The following is a 22193-nucleotide window of genomic DNA, read 5'->3' as shown; positions in this document are numbered from 1 at the left end:
GTAATACTCTTTAATATTCTACGACGTTTTAAAATATTTATAAAAAGTTTGTGCTTTTTTTCATGTTTTTACGATTTCATTATCTCATTTCGTGTTTCGCTGTCGGTGGTGCGTTTAAATTAATAATGTGTTGTTTATATTAAAATGACAATCTTCGAGTGAAATGGCTTTATTATGAAATAGCTTTTTATAACGTAGAATAAAATACGTGTAATCCTTCCATCAGTATTAAATGTAACTTGAGTATAAAGTACAGAAATAACATAGTACTTTTATATGAAGTGAGTAGAATTTTAAACTTTATCTGTGTGAGAAGATATTTCCAAGTCGCGAAAAATACAAAATAATTATTTCTACTGACTGGATCCAATAAATATATTCGTGCAAAATTCGTGTTATTCAGTAAAACGAAAAAACTTTATTTTTATTTCTCTCATTTAACCGTTATTGCAGTTAAGTTAATCCCGCTGACGGTTGCAATTCTGTACAAAAATTAACTGTCACACGTTACTGTCCTTTCATAACCAGACATATGAAAAAACATTTTTAAAAAGTCACCCGAATTTTACAATTTGAGTTAACAGAATAATACTATCGCTCCAGTCTAAATGATTGGAACTTAAGTCACAAAGACGGGGGTTTGAATAATTTTCATAAAAAGAACATTCTTTTCTTTAAAACCGTCGACTAGAACTTTTCTTTTTTGCCTTTCAAAGGCGATTAATCGCAAACTACATTTCATCTTGCAAACATCTCAAAGGCTTTTCTTTAGTAAAAGGATCTGCACCACAATCACGTCAGAGTGTGCAATGCGAAAAATATTATCTTTCAATTATCGCGGGACATCGCAGTCGTCTATTTAGTCAGCCGCAATTTGTAATAAGAATTGAAAATAAAGGGAAAACCGCTACGAATTCCTATTGAAACTCGTTCTTTTTTTTCGTTTAAAAGGAGTCTGTTTTATTCACAAATTCTTATTATACCTATGTTTAAATTATTTTAACATTGGAGGCAGATAACATCAGAAATGAGAGATGTGTGGTGATAGAATATGCGCTGATATGAAGGATGTAGGTCACCCACACAGGTGCACTAGTGTGAGCTGCCTATTCTTACCACGTCATCTGGAAGCCGGCCTCTTTGGAGCGTCGCTCCACCTACCGACCTTATGCATTATTACTGAGTGGGAACACAGAGATTATTGAGACGAGACACACCAGTAATATAGTATTTACCTAAAGAAAGTAACTTTTAACTATAATAACATTATATTATTTCTGGTTTCTCACCGCTCCCTTACTTAACGTGGGTGTTGCATTAATAATAATATAATTAAAAAGACTACATATATAACAGAGACTAGGCAGGTCTGATGCTCGATCTGGAGCTGCGGACCACCTAGAAGCTCGGTGCGAGCTTTGGTACCACCAACAACCGGGCCTTTGCCGACTCACGTACCCATCCGCACGCACAGCCTAAGCTACCCAATTCGGATTGTGTTTTCCGCGTAAGTTATACAAATAAGTAGCCAGCATTACTTCTCGTCGCGCTTCTAGTCTGTAATAACCCACTGTAGCAAATACAACGTCGGGTACAGCAGCGGATATCCCGGGTACACTCCATATGTCAAGTACAGAAATCTCACGAATTTGTTTTGAATTCGTTCCAACATGGTCGCGTATTTGGCTTCGTTGGGACTCCATATAGCCGCATTACATTCCATATGACTTTTAACTAATGCAGGTCTGATCTTTGTAGTGATCACTAACCTGCTTGCCAACTGTGGAGCAAGCCAGGAGTGGATCCTCACAGACTGTTGATGATGCTAGTTAAATTGATGCCAATCCAGCTTATTTTTAATTCAATTTTAGATCCTTCATGAAATAATGCGGTAATTTTTATGAAACCATTTTGATATTCCAATAACCGTAAAGGCAGAATGTGATGTAAAAGTGCATTACTCGGTAGCCAGTCTCAAAGGATATTAAAACAATGAATACTTTGCCAAGTTCCCGCTGAAGATTGATGGCTAAACTTCGCTGTACAGTTATATCAAGCGTTCATACGTCTGTTTGTGAGCAAACTTACACTAGAACAATGTATTTTAATCTTTTTATTATTATTTTTTCGTTGTTTGTGTACAGATTGGCACCAAATATTATGTAAGAAAGAAAAAACGAATGGTGAGTAAGAGAACTGAGTTGAATGTGTCATAAAAAGTGCTTAAAAAGTATTATCAATTACGTTATTGCGAATTAAATATAAAAAATCATATCGAAATGGCCTGTATTTTCCGTAATTAAAATTTTAAACACATTAAATGAGCGTGCTTTTTATATGTAAAATACTGAAAACGTTTAAAAAAATCCACTCAATTACTGATTGCTTGCCAACCGAGCAAGCCAGGAGTGGAACAAACTTTGATGATGATAATTACATTATTACGAGTAACTTATATTTAATTCAATTTTACACGGCTATCGCATTTTGATATTCTAATAACCGTAAAGGCAGAATGTGATGTAAAAGTGCATTACTCGGTAGCCAGTCTCAAAGGATATTAAAACAATGAATACTTTGCCAAGTTCCCGCCGAAGATTGATGGCTAAACTTCCACGTCAGCTCATGCTCTGTCTGTATACCATCAAAATCACTTCATCAAAACCGTTCAGTAGTTTCAGCGTGATTGACAGACAAACATCGAAATTGCTTTGATACCATCACGGCTATCGCTTTTTATTTATACTTCTGCAAACTTTCACATTTATAACATTAGTATGATAATGCAAAGTATGATAAACCTAAGATATCCTACAAAACCATAGGTACACATAACTTTACAAGACTAAAGGGAAATGTATTTTTTGCAAGTTATTATAAAACTATCAGCGAAGTAGATCGAGCACCACGGCAAGTTGTGACGGGTGCTAGGCAGGGATGTCGCGCGGCGGTGCACGCGTGGACCGACCGCCTAGCAGACGGCACAGACATTATACTCGTCTACACTGAACGAATAAATAATGGAACGCCATGTAGCTACTGATTGATTCCAACAAGAACGATGAGTAATAAACAAAAGAGAATCTATTTACCTATGTTGCACAAAATAATACGACTAATGATGCATTTCAAATGCCAAAGTGATCTTAGCCGCTCTTTATTTGTTAATTGAGCTGTGGATTAAAGATTGATGTGTTTTATAGCTAATTGTAAAGATGTTACTTATGTTTCTGAATCCGCTAACGTCGATTCGACGATTACGTCCATCGTTTTAATCTTCGCCGTCATCGAGGAATAATTTCCTCTACTTATGTAAACTATCCGTAAGCAGAACTTTAAATTACAAAACCGATGCTCCCAGACTAATTATCAGAATTAATTTATTCTAATGCCCTAAACTGTACATTACCGAAACACAGAGAAATCTTCTAAATTCAAAGACATCCCGAGGCCTAGTTCGGCCCGAGTCGAAATCAATAATGACATAACAATACAGTAAGCTTGTAATGCGCCAATAGCCATCGTACGTGAGCCAATTGTGGATTACAGCTACAGCAGCCGAGGTAGTGCACGATTTTACACACAATTTCAATGCTCAAATTTAGCAACGGACGAAGAAGCTTTGACCAGTGATTTGAATGAAACATGTTTGTTGTTACTAGAGTACCTTTGTAACGTTCTCATAATCTTTTTGAAATTTTGTATTGGACTATAATAAGTCAAGATGGTCTTTAATGTGATAGTCCTTGGAGTTTTGGCTAGTAATTATAAAATGTGCTACTAGCTCTCTACGACAGAGAAGACTTATGAGATGTAAAGTATGCTCACCAACCAACTAACTAATCTCTGTTAGCGTAACTTTATAAACCGCAGGCTCGCTTATATTTATATTTATACAAACTCTTGGGGAAAATCACTTACTCTGCGTACATGAGCAGTACGAAATATAGCAATGGATACTACAAATAGTGACTAGTCGAAATTTCGCTTAGTCCATAATGGAAAACGAGCTGGAAGCTGTAAGCTTGTAATGCGGCAGTGGTACGTGAGACAATTGTGGATTACGGCAATCCCCAGTGATTTTACACGCAATTGCTCGGATTGAATCTGAGTGAGCAATATCGTAGGCTGGCCAGTCTACTCGGAAATATCTGATCCCACTCTTACTCTAATTAATTCAATAATAGTGAAATGATAAAGTATATGAAGCGTGTAGATTCAAAATAAAATTCTCCAAACGTTCCTTTACTGCAGTTAGAACTTTAGAAGTGCCAGTGGTTTCGGTCACGCTACACAGTTTGTAACATATTTTGTACTAGTAGTATATATAGTCTTCACTACGATCGTAATTTTATTCACAAATATGTTAAAATCAAAATTATCAAAACCCGTAAAGCCGTTCTTGACTAGCAGAATTTTTAAATACTATTTAATAAATACATTTTCTTCAATCAGTTCTATTAGGAAAAGGTATTATTCTGTGGCGGTACTCACATTCAACATCAACGATGATCCTCTTGGACACAGAGGGCGGCACTGCGTTGGTGGCGATGCAGAGGTACGCGCCCATCTCCGTGCGGCTGATGCGCTGTAAGCTGAGCGTGTCTCCCTCGTACACCGTCACTGTAAGAGATTCAGATGTTACTATACAAAGTCTTAGTCAAAGCATCTACTTATTTTAATTAATAATAAAATGCTATTTTTTATGGAATAAGCCTGTAGACGTACAAACGGATCACCTGATGGTAAGCAATCGCCGTCGCCCATGGATACTTGAAACATCAGATGCGTTGCCGGGCTTTTGGGGGTTAGGTATTTTTAAGGGTGGTTGGGGAATCGGGGATTGTGAAGATTGAGGAAGCGGGTAATTGGGCCTCCGGTAACCTCACCCACAACGAAACACAACGCAAGCGGTTGTTTCACGTCGGTTTTCTGTGAGGCCGTGGTATCACTCCGGTCGAGCCGGTCGAAGTATGGCTCTCCCACACTTAAAATTGTCAGTCCTGTCCAGTGAAGCTCATTCTAAAATATTGAGTTTAGTGATATGTATGGACTTGATTTTATATTAGAACTTGCAGTAGGTAGGGTCGGTTACGAACAAAAAACAGTGTAACAAAATAATTTTACTAGCAAACTAGAATAACAATATTCGGAAACACAATGAATATTTGAATAGTTGGTAACTTTTTCATGGAAGAAACTGTGTGAATTGTCTAGGGGAAGGTGTGGCCTAAACTTAAAAGATTAGCGATTTCGTATGAAAGGAATTGTGAATTAACATTCTTTAAGCTTTTGTTGTCAAAGGATATTTTTTAGAAAAGTAATTCAGTAGGTAGTAAGGAAATAAATAAGATTTTTTTTTTTTTTTGGCGAAAAATATTTTTAATAGGGTAGATGACTAATTTTTATTTTAATGTGCGTGATATAGATTTCTTCCTACTTCCTTTGTTCAGCAGTGGATGTCTCTCGGCTGATGATGATGATGATATAGATTATTTAAAAATATTAGATACTCATTTTTCGAAGATATATCGATTTGAAATATCGCTTGACGTCACTTCTAGGTACAATTTATATGTAGAAATGACGTATTTGCTCTCCTTAACTTTCATTCATTTTATCTAAGTATTGTAATCTTATATGATACAATAAAGAAATACGTGTCTAATTTTACATTACCTTACTGATGGACTAAATAGAAGATCATCATAAGAAAGAATATCATTCCTGTTTAAAATTGATCCAATTCATTCTTAGTTAGAAACCTTCCTACCTGTAGGATGGGACTACAGTTCTATTACGAACTAACCGAGGAAAAACCCTTCACTACTACACACTAAGCAAATTTAAAACAATCTAGCTGAAGGTATAAAAATTAAAAATTCGTGGCTCGTAGCCGTCGGTGGCCGGCCATCAAGTGGCCAAATGAGTTTGCCTCTATTTACAATTACGGTACGTTTTGCGCCGCGCGCCGTGTACCGCGCAATGAATGTAATGAGAGAACGCTCTCCGCTCCCAACTTGAATACATTAAGCAATTAGTGCTCCCCTGCACTCGTGTACTTGTTTTTAATGTTTATTTTATTGTTTACATTGTTTATTATACAGCCAGTTAGGTTTGGCAATCAGCTGGCGAGCGCTCTATTCCACAGTCAGTCCTGCTAAGCGGTTCTCTATATGTTAATGGGTTTGGAAATTATGTAACGCCGTGCTGTGAGTTAGATACTTTAGTGCTGAAATTATGTTTGTCAGAACAATGAATGAATGAATTATTGTAATCGTGTTTAATTAACTAAGGAATTGTTGTAGGTCCGTGTTTCTAGTTCCAGCAATATAAGAGTGACATACAGATGACATGAGCGAATACATTTTAAGTATGAAAAATTAGGACATGAAAAAGTACTTTTTAATGTAAAGAAGACAAAGAAAGATGTGGAGACGATTAATAATAAATTGGAATAAGAACGTTAGTAACACATATTGAAAAGGTTACCTAACGTTACATTCAAAGTATATTTGTATTGAAACAAAAAATGGCCTCCCTACTTAAAAATTAAAATAGAATAATGATAAAAAGGTTACTTGAAAATTGAGGTAAATACGTAAACAGCGCGCCAGAAGGTAGACAGCTTAAGTGTATAAATAATTTAGTAACAATGTCACAGCTCCACAAAATTAAAATAGAGCTCCTCTAGTCACCCTTTCATTATACAACGAGCTCGAGCAGTTAACTAAGTGAGACGATTACAGCTTGCTCAGCCAGATGACAGCTGTTCACTGTTCCCGCTTTTTACTTTTATATTCCAATCTCGAGGAAAAACGTGAACTTACATTTTCTTAAATTGCAATGCATTTTGGAATTTTAAAAAGATTTTACAAACTAAAAATGTTGTTTCCTCTCTCCCATTTTCTGCATTATTGAGGCGGCGAGTAAAGTACATCCGCGGCTGGCCGGGCGGCGCGTCGTGTCGCGTCACACTCAGCGTCACATCTAAATGCTTTAGTATAAACTCGGCATGACAACTTTTATTCATCAGCACGGGCGGCCGCACTCGACTCTTCCCATTCACCGCGAGCAAAAAGGGTACACCGCGACCGCGACCGTATTAATTCAAACAAAAGATTAACACGTATAGAATCGGAAACGGGAGTTTTTCGATGGCGGTCGTAATTAAAACATCCGTCGGGACAAACATACGTGGGAATGACAGGAGGGGAGAGGGTCACACACAATTAGCGACGAGTACCTCTCGACACCACACGTTAATTTTACTCTGTACAAGGAAATCGCTCTTGAAATTAAACTCAATTTTTGGCCGCCTTTGTCGGCGCGCCCGGGGTACTCTCAACCGGTTTAATTTGGCGGCACAACTCAGCTTTTCCGCGCCATAATTATCTTTAAACTGGATTTTTTCTTGAAATGAGGCTTAATACCGCGCTCAAGTGGAGGCCATATTGGATGTGGGATTAAGGTGCGCAAACTGGTTTTGTTATCATATCTGCAGTGCGATCACGAGAGTCGAGAGGTCTGTTTATGAAACAAAGCTATTATTGTGTATGGGAACATTTTCCTGAATAAATGTTGAGCATTAGTATGATAAGGACTTTCAGGGCTAATTAATCGCGCTTTGTGATAAATTCAAGAATACTCTCCGCTAACAAGCGCTTTCAGCGATGATATTGTGTGGAACTAAGCTTCGTTAAACTCCGTCCCCAGCCCCACGTTGGTCACTAAATTCTACATCCACTTTGTAACAAAATATGTCGACGATCGAGGAAGCTAGTTCCACTTTATTTTCTATCAGTTAATGGTCGGATGCAATCGTATTAGCTAGTTGTCCATTTGCTGGCATTACAGCGGTATTAGTAAATGCAAACAAAATTATGGATAAAGGGAAGGAAACAATAGTATAAGTAGTAATAAAACGCCAAATGTTGGGGAAACATTATCGAAATGTTTTCCTTATGGTGGAACCAGAGCTGTGCGCTGTTTACTAAGCAGTAACATACTCATATGTAGATTGATGAATAATTTAGTTATTGTGATACCGGCAAAGGATAGATGTGAACCACGTGATTTAGTAATTACTGATAGCGAATATGATATATTATTAGTACACAAGATCTGTGAGAGCTAGATAACCAGATTTGTTGAAAATTTATTTTAATGGGAGAGCATTTTAACACTAGAAAGAAGTTTATGCGGAATTATTCGGCTATAAGACTACAAGAAACGCTCAGTTTTCGAGAAATCTACAACGCAATTAGATTAATCATTTCTATTCCAAAGATAAGGCTGAGCGGAAGCCTTCTTAATTCTTAAGACTTAACCATTTTTCCAAAGAAAAACCTCAAGTTAATTAAATTTAATTTAGTGTCTCCGAGGAGCAGCCCTGAACTGGATCTGTAGTTGGCAGCAACAGCTGCGCTCTGCGGATTGTTAAAATATATTATATCGTATAGCAACATGTTCCGCGCGGCGCGCCGACGACTTGTACATGCTTACTTAATGGAATGTTAATATTTTGTCGAAACTTTCAAGTGTCTGATACATGTGTGACGTTTGACGAATCAATATTTCTGTCTCTTGCTTAAGATAGCAGGGAAACATATTTCTTTCTAAGATCTGTCACAATGATGCTCGATTTTGTTACCGTAAAACATGGCAACTTTACCATATTTTGGAACAAAAATCGAAATATATTTTTAACCATAAGACGCATAGAAACCAAAACTATATATTTAGAATTGTAGTCTATCTAGCTCACTTTACTGTAATCGTCATTATATACAAACGCTTACTTTAGCCGTAGTAAAGAAAAAACAACATAGTGTCTCCGAGGAGCAGCCCTGAACTGGATCTGTAGTTGGCAGCAACAGCTGCGCTCTGCGGATTGTTAAAATATATTATATCGTATAGCAACATGTTCCATAAATACTTAAAATTGTAAAAAAAGGCTACAAAATAATGTTTAATCTTTTGACTTTTTAATTTTTTACTTCACTATCTCCATAGCTAATTTTAACATTACTTTCGTATACTTTTTATATTGTCTAGCTCCGAGTTTTCTGCGGTTTTGTTTTATGTGAGATTTTGGCTCTAAAACAAAAGGTATTATTAAATACATTATAACTTATCATCCAGGATATTCACTATTATGCTGGGAAATTTAGGTATTCGAAAACGGTTACATACATACAAACATGGAAAAAAACATTTATTGCCAACCCTAACTGTAGGCAAAGTTGCCACAAAGCAGGCCGTGGCAACTTTACCTAACCTGTGTGAAGCGATTATTTATCAATAAATTAAAGAAAAAGCAATTGCTGACATAACAACAGTAATCCCAACTATATTATACATACAAGATCAAAATTTCACTCAACTGTGACAAATAATTTAGGCTCTGTGAGCACAATTTAGGAACTACTAACTTTTAGCACCTTTTAAAGTCTAAAAAATACTACTATTACAAAACAGAATTCTAGTGGGTAGATTTTTAGATAAATGAGTTTATACCGAATACCTATAGTATGGTAAAGTTGCCAAGGGTCTGGTAAAGTTGCCATAGTTTACCGGTATAGGAATAAAAATATTTTTTGAATTTCCAAGTTTCATAGGGTATTTAAATGTTACACGTATATGTATCGTGTGAAATTTTAAGGGTTATCTCACACAGTAACGCCACGGCTACAGCATGGGCAAACGTTGTTTAGCTTTGGAAACAAACAGGCTGCAAGTGAGCTGTCAGCACGCGGTCCGCGCGCTTACAGCCTTTTTATATTGACGTTATGAAATATATCATACGACATAAGATTTAATGTTCAAAATGACAAGTTCATTACTGGATCGGAGCGGGGGTGTTACAGTGTGATATGTTTTTACAAATTGTTGTTTCGGGTCTGGGTGTCATGTGTATGTGAACTTGTATGTTTGTAAACGCACCCACGACACAGGAGAAAATCCTAGTGTGGGGCAACGTTTTTTAAAAAAAAAGAAAAAAGAAAAAGAAAAGATATGTCCTTATGGCTTATTAATTTTTATTAGCCTTCTAAAAATAGTGTTAAAAAAATTTATGCGTATCCTTCACTCATAATAATTATTGCAAGACAATTTGTTTCATATCACTATAACACATGGAGCTAAAAAGTTATATGTATTAATCACACTGATATCTTAATCCTTAAAAAGATAAAAATATTCTTCGTTGGATCATTTCTTTTTATTGGAGAATTAAAACTAACTGTGTATATCTCACGTTTATAGCGAGTGCCGTGTGGAAGTGGAGACGATGCGACGATGCGACGGAACAATGAAAAGAAACGTTCCCTAATAAAAACGAAATGAACCGTTAAGCTAGTTTCATTGCAATCTGTAATGCTAACGTGCACTTTGTAACCTGTCGTCACTGAGTACCTATTGTTATATATTCTGTTAATTATTAAAATTTACAAAGTGGGCAAAATACGAGGACGTCCGAAATCGAGCGTGAAAACCAGGTGCTAACCTTGACATTCTGGAAATGGCGTTACGATGAAAACAAAGTTATAAGGTACTATGTATTTATATGTCAGTGCAACCCCATAAAGATAATTTGGTATGAATATAATATGGTTGGTTGTAATTACTATTGATACAATTCTTTTTATAATCCATAATTTATAATTATTTTGAGTTTGGGTGTGATGAGAACGTAAGAGTGTATGTATATCACGAAGATCTGAGTTAAACAAGTGTACTTCTTAAAATAGTCTGATAGGATATTCAGCAACGACAAAGAAAAACTCGCACGATTACAGCGTGACATGTATATTCATGTAGCAACATACAACATAGTGTCTTCCGAAACTAAGTCAACGAGTCATAACAAATGTGCGCCGCATTTGTTTAGCACGCGACACGTACGACAAATTGTACGACATTTACCAAATTGTGTTCTTCTACAGGAACATGTTCATGATACTTTATGTTAAAGGTGAACTACTCACAAAGTCAATGTGTTCTTTTACAACTACGTCATAAGGTCTCAAATAGTCGTAAATTAAAACTGAATTGACTACAGTATATTCGAAAGCATCATGTGCATTTGTTAGTGTAAATTCAAAATGTAACTAACAATTCTATTGAACAAACTCAGCAAATAAAAACATGCAACCCTAAAAATTCTCTTCAAAATAACGAGAAGATAAATTGCATTTTAACAGCAATTGGCAGTGGCCCTATCAGTGCAATGTAGATAAATCGCGTGCAACATTCGCTACTAATTGACACTCAATTAAACAACTTTGCTGACGCCGCAAGAGAACTTCAGCAAACTGAACTCGGTTCAAAATGCGATTTTAGATTGCGGTATCTTTCGGGAGTTGCTCTTCCTAAGTAATTGTACGTATGAATAAAGTGTTGTTGGGTGTCTTCTTTAGTGCTGTTTATGTCATTTGTAATTAGGAACTTAATACTCTCTATACTAGACAGACTGATTTAGTAGATTGTCACAATTATTGATGATGATATTGATGTGTATATGTTTTTAAATTCAAGTGTTAACTAGAGTTTACCTTTCTTCCTCCTGTCCACTGAGATAGGCTGTCCATCTTCTCTGCGCCACATTATCTTAGGAGTAGGGAACCCGTCAGCCTTACACACCAGGCTGATGTTCTGGTTCTCTCGCACGGCCACTGCAGACTGCGTGCTCTCTTCGTCCAGAATATTTGGCGGTACTGGTGGAAAGACACAGCATTAAATGAGAGGGAAAAAGAGGAGACGAGGTTCAAAAAGAATGAAAAAACTCAGTTTCCTGCTCGTATTACACATAATCCCTTTCCAAAAATAAAAGATACGGATTTAGAACACATAAGCGGCCACAAGTTGCGTCCTAAAGCAATAAAAACAAGATAAAAACTACGTGGCACGTTTAAAATGCAAACACGAGAAAAAACCACCGCTTTATTTCCACTTAAAAGTTTGTAGGAAACGGCCATATAAAAGACTAAGTGTTACCCGTATCGGTGATTTGGGACCGAACCACGCCTACGCCATTTTATATCTAACATTTCCACCGACCACCAGATACGAATGTTATCTCCACTGAATTGTTACCGAGACTTTGGCCACGTTCCATATTTGCTGATTTTCGAGCTGGAGCGCTGAAATTATTTGTTAATAACGACAAATTTAGCAGTATGGCAGCGGAGTAAATACATGGCGCGATGTAAACAATGGCACCAGTACAAGCCGGAGATGCCAAGAACAGGTAAGTTATTGATAGTGCAGATTAGTAAGATGACAGTTATATTGCGGTAACAAACTACAATTTATGTTCAGATGATGCGCTGGCCTCGCTCACACCGAGTAACGCTGTCTCATCCTCGTGTCGCTTGTACAACATTACGAGCGAGGAAAGAAAGTTGTGTCACTTCCACTCGAACGTTGTTTGAAGCTCATACATAATTGCGACCAAAAGTAATCATTTTCATTACTCCGCTTAATTATTTACATCGACATTGTAAAATAACAATTAAATTTTGCCAAAGAGTTTATTTCACAAAGCGATAAGAAGCAAAAGAAGAAGCTATTACCCCTTTCAAAATACTAAAGGAAAGTAATTAAAAGTTTCTTCGCTGAGCAGGATCAGCGGTAAACAGGGCTCGTCGATATTTCCCCATTCCTGATTAATAAGTTTCTATTATATTCACAAATAACTCCAGTTGTGAATGAGAACATATAATTAGGGGCTAATGGATTCCAGCTCCAATCATTCGCAAACATTGATGATTTTTGTTAAGGAAACATTTTGAAGTTATTTTGTTTGTAGCGTGGATTTGTAAAGATTTAAATAAAGTTAAATAAACATGGTTTGCGGTATTTAAGTTTAGGAATACTGTAGTGCATGTATTATGAATTAAATGTAGCACAAGTAAACAGTAACGTGAGAACGTTGCATCTGTCGTGTGGGTTAGGTCTACATAAGCGGTGCCTGCATCGCACTTAATCGCGCTCGACACATATATCGGTGGCTGCTGAATTCTAACGTCCCAAAGGAACCCGAGTGTTTGATACACGTGGAGTTCACTGCACTCAATCTATGCATAATACTAACACAATATACTATACATAAATTGCTGTAAATCTACAACTAATAGTGATACCAATACAATCAGATTTTTTAAAGTTATTATTTAGTCCAGAACTTGAATTTAATAAAAGTCAAACTATCAAAGCAATTACACCAACAAAGGCACTTTTCTTTATGCCTGTGAAGTTAGTTGCTTGACCTTTTTTTTTTTTTTTTTTTTTTTTTTGAGGGGGGAAAATCATCCAATGACTTCTCCCGCCTTGGGTGAGGCGGGAGGGAGTGTCAGACTCTTACTGACTAAAAACCACCCCGTTCCTTCTCCTGCTTTGAGCCGGAGCCCCGGTAACCTTTTACGTTGTCCGCAGCTCCGGATCAGGCATCAGCCCTACTGGGCCCCATCTGTGGTGGTCTGGCTCTTTGAGGCGCGCGCGGAACGCGACGCGCCGTACGCACGGGTCTGGTTCTGGTCGGGCGGCGAGCTACCCTTGCTCGCCGTCCGCAGACCCGCACTTACGGTGGCCGGAGATCGTCACGCGATCCCCGACGCCCGGAGTGTCTTCTGCGGCGGCTGGGGCGTGAGGAGGATCGTTCCCTCACGCGCTCCGCCTCCTCCTTAGCTAGTATGACTGCTTCGCAGAAGGAGGAGACGGCGTCCCATTCCCTCTCGCTCCGCATCATGGCCTGAACCAAAGCCGGACGCGAGAGGTCACCGCTTGACCTAAAGTGCAGAAACTAATCAATAAAAATGCATTATTTTTCACAAGTATGGCTTGACTTTTAAGGCCTGTTGCCTATAAGGGTTATGGTTTGGAATATGAATGAATGTTGTTATGATGAATATATTTTTTTACAGTATTTCATTTTAGTTGACATTTAACAAAAATCTGCCTTCAAAGTATTATCCTTGAATAAAAAACTTTGGTGACACCTTCTTCTTTAGTATCGTAAAATACCAAATCATCAAAATACAGCACAAAATGTAATTGACTCACCGACAACCTGTAGGTATCCGACTTGGCTGATCATGGGGTTGGTGTTGACCTGACACATGTAGTACCCTCGGTCCTCCTGCTGCACCTGGCTGACATGCAGCAGCCAGGTCATGGCGTTGTCGTGGGAGACGCTGAACCGCGCCAGCCGCGTGATCACATGCCGGTGGATGGTCAGGATCATCTGCCGGTCGATGTGGATCCATGCCACCTGGGGAATAAGGATGTTTTTTATGATTAAGTCTAGAAATATTTGATTGGATTATGAGAGGATTGGGTTACATAAAGTAGGTATTCAGATTTGTAATTTTTGAAATAAGCAGTGTTAATATTAAAAGTCACGGATAGCAGGCTAATCACTGTACTTAAGATATCTATGTGATTTATAGTATAATAGCTCGGGAAAAGTACGCATTAAAAATATTATGATGTCATATTCAGCTTTGGAAATCAAAAGCATTATGATGTTATGTTGTGATAAAAAACGAACAACACCCAAGATTCAAACATGAATATGGAAAAATACGTAATGGCACTGCAATAAAGTCGCAGCAATAAAGTGTTTACAGTCAACGAGACGATTTCATAATAAAAATCCTTTCACATAGTAAAACCACAGCACAATAACAGTAGCCACAACTCTAAACATCAGGATGTATAAAAGTAGTGGCTGAGCGAGTTATCATGAGGACGTCCAAACATGTGATATATCGAGGTGAAGCAAGTTGTACTACAAATTCCCGACCAGGTAAAAGTAATAAAACTAAAATAGAAAGTTTATTGCGGCTGCTTTTACTATATCCACGTGAAATTTATGCCGCTCCGAACTCAGGTTATTGCTCGGGAATGGATTGAACTGTAGTATAAATTCACTTCTAACTCGATCGGAAATTGAATTCAAACACATCGCAGTCCTATTATGTCGCGGCTGGCACGCTGATTGTTCTCTCTCTTACTTCGTTTTTCACTAAAACGGGTTGAATCTATTATAACATTAATTACACAATAACAATGTGCTATTTGAATAACACAATACCATCGGTGACCATATCAATGTCGGTGTTTCTTTGTATAATAGTAAGAGCTGGTTATTATTACAAATCATCATTGAACTCATAACTTCTACTTGAAAATTATAAAGGAATAGGCGTATTATAATAGAATAAATTTGCCTTTTGTCATTGCTTTCATTAAAAAGTAAATATATAATATAATATGTTAGTTTGCTTCATACATACACAACTGATGTATGTACAAGTAATACAACATTCGGATCTAATTAAAGTTCCATGTAATTCCCGGAAGTGAGGTAAACGATAGAGCTCGGTCGAACGGTCGGCCACCGGCTACATATCCTCCTTATGTTTTATTGCACTTTTAAAAGCAACTAGTTTACGACCACACGTGACGAGAATGTCATCTACTACTCACATTTCAGTTTCAAGGAAGCCTTAAATATTTAAACATTTACAATTTATTAATAATACCTTCATGTAGGTATCCATTTCTGTTCGCAAAATATTTTACCATACTTTGAAGTATTATGAGGTCTGCTCACTATCTGTGTACTTCAGATGATAGTATAAATAATTACCCATCTACACACTGACCGTAATCAGCCTAGTCCTAACAGTAAGAAAGCTAACATAGTTAGTGACATGCTCCTCTAATGTTATTGTAATATTATTACTAAATTGACCTTTCCAAAAGGGCATTACTATCGGCAAACATCACTAGAGGAAGGAGTACGCCTACGATCTCGTATTTACATACAGTATTGTGATGTCGGAGACATACATTAACAGAGATAATCCGCAGAGCAAAGAGCCCGACCAATAGCAAACAAGAGATAAATAAAAGCCGTCAGCTTAGAGCCGAACTCTCTAAGCTCGGAATCTATAATTGTATAGTTGGTAGATAGACAAACAGATAAGACCACCGACAATCCTAAAACCAAACGACAAACTGCGAAACTGGCTTAACCACGCATCGTTGTTTACTTTGACGGAGTCTGCCGTTAAATTCGAGAGTCGCCGCAGACGGGCCGCGGTGCCGCACTGCGCAACACTCAATACAGTGCATATTTTACGAGACCTGGCTCAGATACCCTCTGACTCGCGATACAATCGGAATTTTAGTTCCTTTGCTTACTTATTTATCTTAATTATCGAACCGGGAACGTTTGTGAGGCGACGATTGCAGGCAACACTGGTGCAGTACCCGACTGAATTATATATTTGTGGGTGTTCATGGGACGCCAGATTTTCTACCTTTTTGTTGCTCATTCAAGTAACAAAGAAAGTTTAATTTGAACATAACTTACCTAGATTTTTTGTGTAACAAACAAATGATGAATAAGAAATAACAGTTGATTACTTTCTCAGTGCGATTACAATGAAAACAAATTCGTAATTTTTAGTTTGAAAGTGATATAATCACATTATTTATTCAACAGTAAAAAGAAAAGTAGTTTTATTGTTTGTTTAGTTATTTATATTACTAGGGGAGGAAATAAGCTTACGGCCACCCTGATTGAAAAAAATATTCACAACCGATATAGCTGTTGGTATCACATTTGTTCACACTGTATCCGTAAACAACCCTGTATGCCCGGGCACACGTGTTGCGTAACAGATCGCTGCGTAGGAGTCGCGCCGCCTCCAACCAGTGTCGCGCGCCTAATCCAACTTGTGTGGATATCAAAGGAACGGGCATTACAAGAATTCTCAAATACTTTGAGTTATTTTAAGCTGATTTCTACAAAATAGAATTTCAATATTTTATTACAGTAGCTCTGAAGCCAAGCTCATGAACAATTTAACGAACCCACTCTTTGCTCATTGATAATACAGACGACTCAATTTGGAAACTTAACGGTTGAGTTTCGATCACAAAGCTGCACAGTCGGATAATTCCCGGTCGAATTAGTCGTTATTATAAATCAATGCTTTTCGACCTCTGCTGCTATTAAGAGCAATGGCGGATTTGTGATTAAGTGACGTCATAATTTATCTGGCACTGTTCCGGGTATTAATAAAGAGGCGCCGGCTGCGAGCCTCACCTCCACTCTATTAGCTTTCAACAAGGTGACTTATAGTCCATTGAATATCAGTTACAATGTTCTTGCGAGTTTTGTGAGGAGTTTGCCTCTAGTGGGGAGTCCCGCACTTGTAACATCTTAGTTTTGCCGCCGCCGCCGGAGGGATACAAGGAGGCTCGGAATGTTCAACTTTACCTTAGATTAGTAGTTTTGTGGAAAGTTTCGCCGTACGCCCGTTTAACACCTTTGTAGGTTATGACCCACATTCTTTTTGTATGCAGAAGAAACGCAAAGAAGACAATAATGAAAGAAGCGAAGAAGAATGTTAATTGCACATTGTTAATTATGACAATATAATTATGATTTGATTAAGTCCTTTCAACCTAACCCTTTCGTAGCCATGGACCACTTTTATAATTCTTCTTAAGATAAGGACCACTATTACTTTTTTTACGTGGCCACACACTTTCATTTTCTCATTTACTTGTAAATATAGTGAACCTTTGGACCATTGAAATTATCCTTAGCTCTTCTGATTCTCCTTTGATATAAGTTTAATTCAAACTTTAACCGTTATTTTTCATTACTTTTTTTTGTCTTATTCCGCATAAGACCAGTTGGGGACCAATAGATTAAGTTAATAAAATGTTTTTTTAATATAAACAAATTAGAGTTCATAATAAGATGGAATTATTTTGTTATCTTATAATATTGGCGCCCGACGTGGGACCGCGCGGTGCACAATCTGCCGGCGCGTACATTGTCACCGTGGCCGTGTCGCAATGTAATTGCATTACGCTCAGCTTTCGCGTGTTGCATGCAAAATATTGAAATTGTCGGGTAATTTTCCTTTGAAGATAAAGTGTTGAAAGACATTTTAATGAGTTTCTTGTTAAATAAACTCTTGGGATTCTTGCCTTAGGTGTGAAACTAGCACTGGCGCTGAATAAATATTGTGTTAAGAACATGATGTTATTTTTAGCAACAAAATTTTATTTGAATATTCGCTTGTCGTCCACAGTCTCTAAACTCTATAATATCCTTTAAAACAACCAACAAATGCATTAGAATAAAGCTAATTATCTAATTTGAAGCAACACCTCATTAAACACCCTCATAATTCGACAATGCATTAAACTCCCGCAACAGTAGAGACACACCTACAATATTTCTTTACAAACTTTGTCCCACAAAATCCACCACTTAATCACATAGGAAATGGCACGTGAACAAACAAGCTGTAAGGGCATAACTCCGTGAAAACTTGGCACTCGCGAGCCGCGCAAAGCCCTTTAAGCCTCTTTGCCCCCTTTTTATATCCCCACCACATACTTAACGGCAATTTCAAGCGCGCCCCTTCATCCGACGTTACTTCGCCCCGTTTGAACCCACCGGGTTCAGATGCTTCCAATGTTCTGAATTCGGAATCCGAAACTATTGACTTTTGAAATATTAGTTTTGTTTTGTTTGTTGACAGTAGACGAAGTTTCCGATCCGGTGTCAATGTATTGCGGATTGCTTTTTTATAAATAGAGGTCTAATGGATGTGCGGTGGAGTTCCGAGTTTTCGGGACATGCGACGCTTTTCCAAAGTAATGTTTTATTGTGGGGGATTTAAAAAGTATTTTTATTTTACATAACTTGAAATTGGCTCTGTCTCGACTAATGTAATATTCTCTAACACCCAAAAACACCTGACTTTAGAATAATTTGTGAAATCAGCAATAATTAATCAATATTACCTATGCAACTAAACTGGCTGTCGTCACGTTTCGCAGTATCTCAGCCCCGCCCACTTATAAGGTAGTGTCCAGATCATGGAGTGCGGAACATGTTTGCTCTCGACAAGTATTTGTTCGGGCCGCGTGTGTTTGTGTGTTATCTTCGGTACCACGACTGCCATCCTCGTCGGCGCTATGTACCGGATTAGCACAACTTAAGTCTCCAGATTATTTCACAGAGACCTCACTCTTGAGAATGTGTGAAAAGATTTTCTATATTTTGTGTGAAGTGATTTTATCTGTAAAGGATTTTATTTCAAAGGAATATGTTTTGTATAGTTTTGTTTCAAGTTATGTAACAGTTTCCAACACACACATTGAACTATTGTGTTCTCTTGAAAAATAGATACTTATGTAACAATGTGCACGTTCATTAAAAACTTTAAACATTAACAATACAATACATTTTTGTTTTAACTGTGCTTGTAGATGTATTTTCAGCATGCGTTGTGTAGCACCTTTTCGCCCGCAATTAAATGCTCACGCAGCAGAGGTGCAACACAAAGACACATACGACGCCACAAATTACTCGACACAAGTTTCGCTCCTCCGCGGATCATCTTCAGAATTTGTCAACTCGGCGGCTTCGAGCCGCGGGAGCCGCCGAGGAACGCCTGATTCTATTCTATGAACTTTAAACATACTCGGCTTGTTCCTTATAAAAAACGTAGTGCCTAACACACGTGTGTGACTAGGTATACAAATACGTGAAGGTGAAACATTTATTGTTCTACGAAAGGGAAAACGTGCGCTATTTATTTTATTTGGCGAGTCGGTAAAACGACGGTAAAATAATTTTGCTGGCAGCACAGCTCACAAATGGTTCTCATTGAACATAAAACTATTTTTTTTTGAGCTATCATTACATAAATATAGCAGGCGCCCGTACTTTGGACATGGAATTGGTCGCAGGTGCGATCAAGCAAAAGAATAAAAGTATTTCCAAAAATCACTTAAGGTCCCAACATAATCCGCGCAGGTTATAAACTGGGTTCGCACCGGCCCTGCCTAAGGTATATTTGATTAGGGTCCCCTGGGCCACTTGGCCCTCAGCTCGCACTGCTTTTTTATTTTTATTTGCCTTGTATTAAATCGGTTTCAAGCGATACCTTTTGTACAATTTATATGAATCCTATATAACAATATTATGAGAGCTTATTTGTTTTTAATTTGGACGCCGGAGATCATGGTTCGTAATGTTACGGTCTCAATTCTGCGGATCTACATAATGATATGTGATATTACGTTCTTTGATTTGTTTGTAAAAGCTTTTACTTCTAGAGAAAATAAAACTTTTAGATTTGGTCTTTATAAAATCTGTAATTTCGTTTATGCAAAAAAAAAACACTGCCATAAAAGACAAAAAAAACCAAACAATGTGTATCTGAAAACGTATTAACATAAAGTTAATGCAAATAGCCATATAATGATGCGATCAGTCGTCAGCGATATGCAATTGTTTGTCCGCGGCATGAAACCAATAATCGGGCGGAATGTTCCACTAATTGAATCGTATTCACTGTTAGCGCACCTCCACGTTTTATAAACACACACCCGCCGATGGAATTAACAAAATTGATGTTTGCTTTGTGATCGACCACCTGTCATTGATATGCATAGAACTATTAGGGAATGATCGAGTTACTCATATTGGAGAGTCAATAATTGATTTAACTCGTTTTTAAATTATTCGCTATTTTGTTCAAGCGACGTGATATGCTTTTATTTCAATGGAGCCTGCACTAGACTGAATTGTTATAAATTTTGTTTTCATTCTATTTAGTAAATCAGCAAAAATATGGTTCATATATCACCACAATAATTGTCATCGATCTGTACTCGTCCATCAAAACCAAGCCATTGTATTGTCTAATTTACTTAAACCATAATCGCTAAGAACAGGTATCTAACAAGTATCATCATAAAACAATAACGATACAAAATGAAAGCAATAAAGTTTGCCAACGAGACACTCAGACACCCCATAGCCGACATACATCAAGACAAAATCTGACAATGCCAACAAATCTACAAGTAATATTTGAAGTAAAGCGTCTACGCCTTTGAAATAACTTCAAAATTCAGAATTACCCTCCACCGCTCAAGTATTTACGAGGCGGGTGTTACGGGATAATAGGGACCGTAAAATAAAATAAATAATTAGGACTCGAGCACATTCATGAATAAGTTAATTGTTCGCTGCAAAGGAGCTCCCCTCACTTAATTACCCGCCGGGAAATATGACACTGGAATATGATTGGCTAAAGGATTGGGTACTAAACTTGTTTATATTTGTACAGGAAATTTAAAGTAGGCGCGGGGGGGGGGGACGCACGGAGGGGGGGGGAATTATGTAAAGGACAGTAACTCTTCAGGCTTTTGTGTTGGCGGGTTTATTAGACTTCAAATTTTAGTTATAACGAGCTCCTTTATACTGCTGCGAGTTACGTGTTCTTGAAAAACATCAAATTGCTGTTACGTAAGTAAATAATTAATTAATACCACCAGGGGCTCGGAACGAACGGTGTTTAGTGTCCGTTTTTAAGTAAACTTTGTACTTATTGTAGAGTAGGTCGTTGGTCTAATAATTATAAATCTGATTTCTAATTAAACTGATCACATACTCTGAGATTCAAGAACTAATATGAAAGTTTAATTTATTCTAGAGCCTCTTTAATTCTAGAGTCTAGGATGGCACAATTACTGCACTCATTCAATGACATAACTCATAAAAAGTCACAGACATAATTCACAATCAATTTTCACCGAGACCCTGCAGACGTTTCCTAACACTGAACTTCTTAGAACATTACATGGTCATATATTTTAATTCCAATTGACCATTACTAACTTAGTTACCATACCTACATGCATATATATGGTACAGTACTGTATGTAGTACATAATATACCCGTCAGGTGTTCCCGGGACACGTAATTGTCGCTGCCGCAGTTAACTTGCACATCCATTGTGGCGAACAAGACAATGTACTTAATGAGAGCTCCGAGGATACAAAATTAAATTGATATACTCATGTGATAATACGTAACGTGTCGTTATGGCTGCCGACGTACGGCCTCCTTGTTGGCATTAGCTGCTGTCTTTATAACTAATTACTTTTGAGAGATTCGACGGTCAATTGATGGTGAAGCTGCCGAGCAAAGAGGTCGCGGGTTTCAAACTGCAGTTTTATTAAGTGATCCACCAATTGTTGTATCCGCGAAATAGGAGTAAATTCTAATGTTGAGTTCCGTTTCCAAAAGTAAAGAATAAGAATGTATATTACACTAAATTCTTATAGTGTAGATAAT

At 37.5% G+C, this 22193-nt stretch overlaps 2 protein-coding genes across 5 annotated transcripts in view; one reads left to right on the top strand and one right to left on the bottom strand.

Moving 5' to 3' along the window:
- LOC118261778 (protein vestigial) overlaps nucleotides 1-22193 on the top strand; it is a 337798-nt gene that overhangs the window by 210296 nt on the left and 105309 nt on the right. The window lies entirely within an intron of this gene.
- Nucleotides 1-22193, bottom strand: part of LOC118261816 (lachesin) — a 70710-nt gene that overhangs the window by 13166 nt on the left and 35351 nt on the right. For all 4 annotated transcript variants that reach the window (XM_035572783.2, XM_050701705.1, XM_035572781.2 and 1 more), the window contains exons 4-6: nucleotides 14065-14272; nucleotides 11556-11717; nucleotides 4495-4623 (exon numbers count right to left, since the gene is read on the bottom strand). In XM_035572783.2, coding sequence (XP_035428676.1) covers nucleotides 4495-4623; nucleotides 11556-11717; nucleotides 14065-14272 — 499 coding nt within the window. The remainder of the gene's footprint in view (nucleotides 1-4494; nucleotides 4624-11555; nucleotides 11718-14064; nucleotides 14273-22193) is intronic.

The sequence above is a fragment of the Spodoptera frugiperda genome, chromosome 20 (assembly GCF_023101765.2).
Source record: "Spodoptera frugiperda isolate SF20-4 chromosome 20, AGI-APGP_CSIRO_Sfru_2.0, whole genome shotgun sequence".
NCBI classification, from domain to species: Eukaryota; Metazoa; Arthropoda; class Insecta; order Lepidoptera; family Noctuidae; genus Spodoptera; species Spodoptera frugiperda.
This window is presented reverse-complemented; position numbering and strand designations above follow the sequence as displayed.